The sequence below is a fragment of the Trematomus bernacchii genome, unplaced genomic scaffold, assembly GCF_902827165.1.
Source record: "Trematomus bernacchii unplaced genomic scaffold, fTreBer1.1, whole genome shotgun sequence".
Lineage (NCBI taxonomy): Eukaryota > Metazoa > Chordata > Actinopteri > Perciformes > Nototheniidae > Trematomus > Trematomus bernacchii.
The window spans coordinates 732,513-738,917 of NW_022987649.1; the positions used below are offsets into that span (position 1 = coordinate 732,513).

General features: G+C 43.4%; 1 protein-coding gene across 1 annotated transcript; it reads right to left on the reverse strand.

The window, feature by feature from the left end:
• Positions 1–331: 331 nt before the first annotated feature.
• LOC117486335 (zinc finger BED domain-containing protein 4-like) lies at positions 332–3,312 on the reverse strand. The gene is made up of 7 exons (XM_034134765.1): positions 3,060–3,312; positions 2,844–2,970; positions 2,548–2,696; positions 1,988–2,458; positions 1,287–1,878; positions 1,051–1,210; positions 332–449 (listed from the first exon to the last, which is right to left on the reverse strand). The coding sequence occupies exons 1-7, from the start codon at positions 3,225–3,227 to the stop codon at positions 332–334; spliced, it is 1,785 nt and encodes a 594-aa protein (XP_033990656.1). The 5' UTR covers positions 3,228–3,312.
• Positions 3,313–6,405: the final 3,093 nt, after the last annotated feature.

Below are 6,405 nucleotides of genomic sequence, written 5' to 3' on the forward strand. Positions count from 1 at the left end.
TGCAGCCAGAGGAGAAAAGGGAGAGCGACTGCAGCCTTCCTCAGGTCCTATATGGAGGCCCTGATTGGGGATTTGGAGCACCTGGGAGAGAGGCTGCACCTGGGGACAATCAGGCTGCACCTGGGGAATCAGAGGGAGAGAGAGAAAGACACACACAAACACTATGGCACGTAACAGACCTCACCACCTTCAAAAAACTTACAAAAACTCACCTCTTCAATCTGGCTTTTAATGTGTGATTGTTTTTGTATTATTTGACTTTAAAGGTAGGGTAGGTAAGTTTAAGAAACCGGCTCGAGATACACTTTTTGTTATATTCCATGGAATGCTCTTAACTAGTGATGACGAGATGAAGCCTCATGAAGCTTTGAAGCTTTCCAGCAAATCGGTTCGCTAAAAGGTTCATCTCATGAAGCTTCATCATGGGCTTCATGTGCTCACAAGACCCCCTGTTGGTGAACAGGTGTAAAACAGCCACATATTATTTGTAATCTTTGACATACTAAAAATACTGGAAATAATGATACAAAAAGGTAAAAGATGTCAAATGTATTTGTCATCCTGTATGAACAGAATTTTACACCAGTAAGTGTTTTAAAATGACTGTATATAATAATAAAAACAATGTGTCAATATAGTATCTTGTTGTTACATCTATACATAAATAAATGTAAATGTCTGCTGCCTTCTATAAAGACAAAAGAAGCAATATATGTTCGAAAACTGGAAAAGAACAAGGGTTTAACTTGCCAGAGGGCAGTGAATATGCTTGTGTAACTTGCAGAGGCCAGTGAATGTGCTTGTGTGACTTTGCAGAGGCCAGTGAATGTGCTTGTGTGACTTTGCAGAGGCCAGTGAAAATGCTTGTGATACATGGAACAATTTTATTGGTTTTTGTTTAAAAACAATATTTTTTCCACACTTTTCGGGCTTAGGCGATTTCTTTTCTTGGACACAACTTCTCCTGCCTTTGAAAATACCCTTTCACACGGGACTGAGGAAGCAGGTGTGCACAAGAAAGTGACAGCAAGTGTATATAAGTTTGGATACACATGTCTTTGTGTCTGCCAGTAGTTCAGAGGGTCCTCCAAGCGTCCGATATTTGGTTCAGCCAGGTACCGCTGGACTTCAACAGTTGCGTCAGCTGTTGGATTCTTGGTCTTTCTGGACAGCTTTACAGTCCGATCCAATTTTTGCCAGAGTTTGTTTCCTGAAAAGTATACACAGAGAGTGTCAGTGGATGTTGTAGTAATTACTTCAAATTGATTTAAAATTAATAAAATTACCTGGAATTTCTTGTTCAGGTTGAGATGTGGATGGATTTTCTTCTGGCTGCACATCTTCAGGTGTTCGGATCAGTGCACCACATTCAGCCACAAGCCTTTTTGTGGCTTCTGCAGCTTTTGAAGGGCTAAAAAACCCGATCAATTTGAACCTAGGGTCCAGTAGTGTTGCCAATGACATTATGCTCATTGATTGGAGTGTGTGGAGCCTCTCTCTTAGCTGCCTTAATAGGTGTTCTCCCATTTCTTTTGCCACTGCTTCTGCAGTTTTTGCCATCTCCTCTTGAAGCATTTGCTCCAGCATTTTGAGGAGGGGCACAACCTTGGACCCGGATACATTTTTCTCCTCAGACAGCTCAATGGTGGCATCATTGAATCCGGACAGCAGAGAGAGGCACCCACTTATGGTGGTGAACTCGGCAGAGGTCAGTGTGGTGATGTCAGTGTTCAAGCTGGCTAATGCCGCACCAACTGGCTCTCTGAGGTCCACCAGACGTTGCAGCATGTGATATGTGCTGTTCCAGCGGGTCTCCACCTCTTGCAGGAGCTTCAGTGTGGGCCTTCCCATTTGCCTTTGCACCGATACAAGCTTCTCCTTTAACACACAATTAAAGATTTATTTAATTGTCAAAGTAGCAGTAACAAACATAGCATTATGATTATTATTAATTATTAACCAATTTAAGAAAGGTCAAAGCACATACCTTAGCAAGGGTGCTGCTCCTGAAAAATCCCACCAGTTTTCTTGACTTGGCCCGGATATCACTCAGCACAGGGGTCATGTCAAGAGATTTTTTGACAATCAAATTCAGTGTATGTGCAATGCATATTGCATGACGTAGCTTTAAGTGTTTGCCACAGGAGATCATATTGGCTGCACCATCCGTCACAAGGCAAGTGACCTTGTCTGTGATTCCCCATTCCTCCATGAGGGAGGTTTTCACTCTGGCCAGGTTTTCAGCAGTGTGTGTTTGGGGAAATTGTTGGACCCCTAACAACACAGAATTAAGACGTGTGTTGTCGTCAACAAAGTGGCAGGTTACAGCCAGATAGGCATCCATATTGATGGAGGTCCACATGTCAGAGGTCAAGCTCACTGCAACCACCTTCTGCATGTCAGCTATGGCCTTGCTCCTTTCTAGAGCATACTTGGCCTCCACCATAGCCTTAACAGCCTAAAAGAGGGGATGGTTAATTCACTGGTTAATTGTCAAATGCCATGAAAAAATAAACAATTTTGCTCTATACATGAAGTCTTACACACCTGTCGCTTGGGGATGACATAGTTTGGATCCAATAAGGCCACAAATGCCCTGAATCCCACATCCTCCACAACACTGAATGGCTGTGTATCCTTCACAATCAGGTTGACCAAGGCCTCATCCAGATCCTGTTTTCTGGTAGGCCTGGTACCTGGGGGGGGGGGGGGGGGGGGGGGGGGTAAGCTGTGTTAAGAATGAGTATCTTGTAACTTTCTTTTATTTGCATGATAAAGTGAAGTTAACATGGTTAAATTATAGTATATTATAGTATATTATTCCAAAATATTAAATGACAAACCTTGAGCAGGTCCACCTGCATCACCTGCATGTCCCTCCTTCATCTCATGCATGGCACGATAATGCCTTAGCATGGATGAAGTATTGTTACTGTACCCCAGTTCCCTGGAGCACAATAAACACTTCACCTTTGAATGAAATAGAAAAAGTAAAAAAATGAACCATACAAAATCTAACATAATACATTGTTGTAATAAACCATGTATGCAAACCTTACCTTATTGTGTGAAATCTGATCAAAGTATTCCCACATAGGGGAAGTCTTTCTCTTCTTAGCTGGCTCCATTCTAACTTTGCAAGTAGCAAAAATATCGTACAACCAAAACTGGCAAAACGACAAGTGTTTTCCTCTCACAAGGATCACACATCTTGAATCGAATCCCATGGCTTTTTATCTGTCAGAAGCTCGCGCCAAGATCTGAATCGCTTCCTGAAGCAGTCACGTGGTATCGACAAACGAGGCTTCGTTTGTCATCGATGACGTCACCAAATGATACAAGCCTCGACACAGGCTTCACAGAAAGCTTCGGCGATTACTCGACACACGCTCCGAAGCCTCGGCTTCATCTCGTCATCACTACTCTTAACATCCCGATAGCAATGAATATCTTAAGTGCTTTGACAAAAAATCCATAACAAAATGTCATCTGTGGAAGCCTTAATACTGTTAAAAGGCCCGGCTAAAATAACTGGATGGCCTACCTGCCTGTCAGCCTTCCATCTGTGCACAAACTTATCTCGTGCCCTCATTGGTCTTGTGCGCGTTCGTGTGTGTTGGAGGAGGGGCTCTATAAGGAAGTGGCAGATTTTCTCCGGTTGTGTATTTTCAAATTCTAGCGCACTCCAGCTGGTTTCTCAAACTTACCTACCCCACCTTTAACTATATATATTGATTTGTTGTTCTTTTCTTTTCACTATATCTGTAAAACGTCTTTGAGCACCTGTAAAAGCGCTAACAAAATAAATCTATTATTATTATTATTATTATTATGAGGTCCAATAAATTAACTGTAGACCTCAGAGACAGGATTGTATCAAGGCACAGTTCTGGGGAAGGGTACAGAAAAATGTCTGCAGCATTGAACGTCCCAACGAGCACAGTGGTCTCCATTATTTGCAAATGGAAGATGTTTGAAACCACCACGGCTCTTCCTAGAGCTTGCTGCCCAAACCAAACTGAACATCGGGGGAGAAGGGCCTTAGTCAGAGAGGTGACCAAGAACCCGGTGGTCACTCTGACAGAGCTCCAGTGTTCCTCTGTGGAGATGGGAGAACCTTCTAAAAGGACAACCATCTCTGCAGCACTCCACAAATCAGGCCTTTATGGTAGAGTGGCCAGAAGGAAGCCACTCCTCAGTAAAAGGCACATGAAAGCCCCCATGGAGCACCTAGAGGACTCTCAGACCATGAGAAAAACAAATTGTCTGGTCTGATGAAACCAAAATTGATCTCTTTGGCCTGAATGCCAAGCATCATGTCTGGAGGAAACCAGACCTGGCCAACACCCTCCCTACAGTGAAGCATGGTGGTGGAAGCATCATGCTGTGGGGATGTTTTTCAGCGGCAGGAACTTGGAGACTAGTCAGGATCAAGGGAAAGATTAATACAGCAATATACAGAGAGATCCTTGATGAAAACCTGCTCCAGAGCGCTCTGGACCTCAGACTGGGGCGAAGGTTCACCTTTCAACAGGACAACGACCCTAAGCACACAGCCACGATAACAAAGGAGTGGCTTCGGGTCAAGTCTATGAATGTCTTTGAGTGGCCCAGCCAGAGCCCAGACTTGAACCGGATTGAATATCTCTGGAGAGATCTGAAAGAAGAATGGGAGAAACTGCCCAAAGATAGGTGTGCCAAGCGTGTAGCATCATACTCAAGAAGACTTGAAGCTGTAATTGCTGCCAAAGGTGCTTCAACAACGTATTGAGTAAAGGGTGTGAATACTTATGCACATGTGATATGTGAGTGTTTTATTTTTAATTCATTTGCAAAAATTATTTTAAAACATTTTTCACTTTGTCATTATGGGGTATTGTGTCTAGAATGTTGAGAAAACAAATGAATTTAATCAGTTTTGAAATATGGCTGTAACATAACAACATTTTGAAAAAGTGAAGGGGTATGAATCATAGACTGTATATATAAATGGACGTAGTGTCCGTGACGTCACCCATAGGATTCTGCAGAGTTGCCGAGAAGCCCTAAGTAGGCGGAGTCGGCCACTAACGTCTCGACAGTGACGTCAGAGTCTAACTCCCGCCTGCTCCAGCCTGATCCAAATAAGGGCAAAGAGGCGGAGCCGAGGCGGGACCTGCTGCCACCGAGCTAGCTCAGGCTCAGGCTAAGAAGCTAAGCTAACATGCTCCCAGTATTAAGCTAACAACCCAGCTTGCGGTCACTGCTCCTCGTTCTGTTAGAAATTAAAATCAATGTTTTATGGCATAATTTAGTCTAAAACATACCGTCAGTTTAAAAGCAGTCTTATGAAGAACTCATTGATTCCAGTATTGTGTTCACACCTTAAAAGGTGTGAAAGGAGGGATTGTTAGAAATTAAAATCAATGTTGATGTGGCGTAATTTGAATGAAATACACTGTATTTCATTTAAATCTGTTTTATTCTGAAAACCGAAGATTCACATGTGACTTCCGGTTTTTCCGCTGGTGAATTTCGTCATTTCCGGTTAGCATTAGCTTGTGGCGAAATGCTACGTTTTCAAACCGTGAATTGAAGGTGAAATAACGTGATGTTGCACACTAAACACCCTGAGTTTAACGCTCATTTATTGACGCTGGAATGAGGTTTATTAGGGAATGTTTAGATGACCACAGACATCAGGGTGATGTAATTTAGCAGCAGAAACCAACAGGATTTGCATTGGACACGCCCCTGTCGACACCGGCCAATAGGAGAAGACTACAGGTCTTACCTGGGAGACCCAAGAAGGATCTCGCTCTCTCTTTGCCCCGAGCTGACCCGGCGCCACGGGACCAACAGCTGGCAGGGGAAAAAACCACCAACGAGCACATTTCATTTGTATACCACCGCATCTTTTGTGTAATTAAATGCTGTTAACTTTTATAAGCTTGCCTTGACTCTTTTCAGTCTCTCCTGCTCTCGGGGTTCAAGAATCACTAACAGTTCCCGGTATCTTCTGAAGGTAAGATACCCTGTAACTTTACAAAACTTGTCCCTTTGATTTAAATGTTCTTGAACCTACACTATACAATTGTTTTTTAAATGCCTCACCGTTTTTCAAATATAAATGTCATTTGTAACTAAACTTTGTAAACTAGCAGAGATATGGCCAGTGTTGCGTGAATTAGCCTATGGAATTAGCCATAGTGTGGTGGCTGTACTCTTCCAGCCGCCTCCTTTGGGTTGTTTTCCTTTTCCCTGTCTATGTTTGTGTGGGCGGGGTGGCTGTCACTGCTGGCTCCCGGCTCACCTGCTGCAATCAGCTGTACACCCTCCCCTACTACACACCTGATTCCCATCAGCCATCTACAACGGCATATCAGCGGAGGCTCCACAACCTGTCAGCGCCAGATCGTTGTTTAA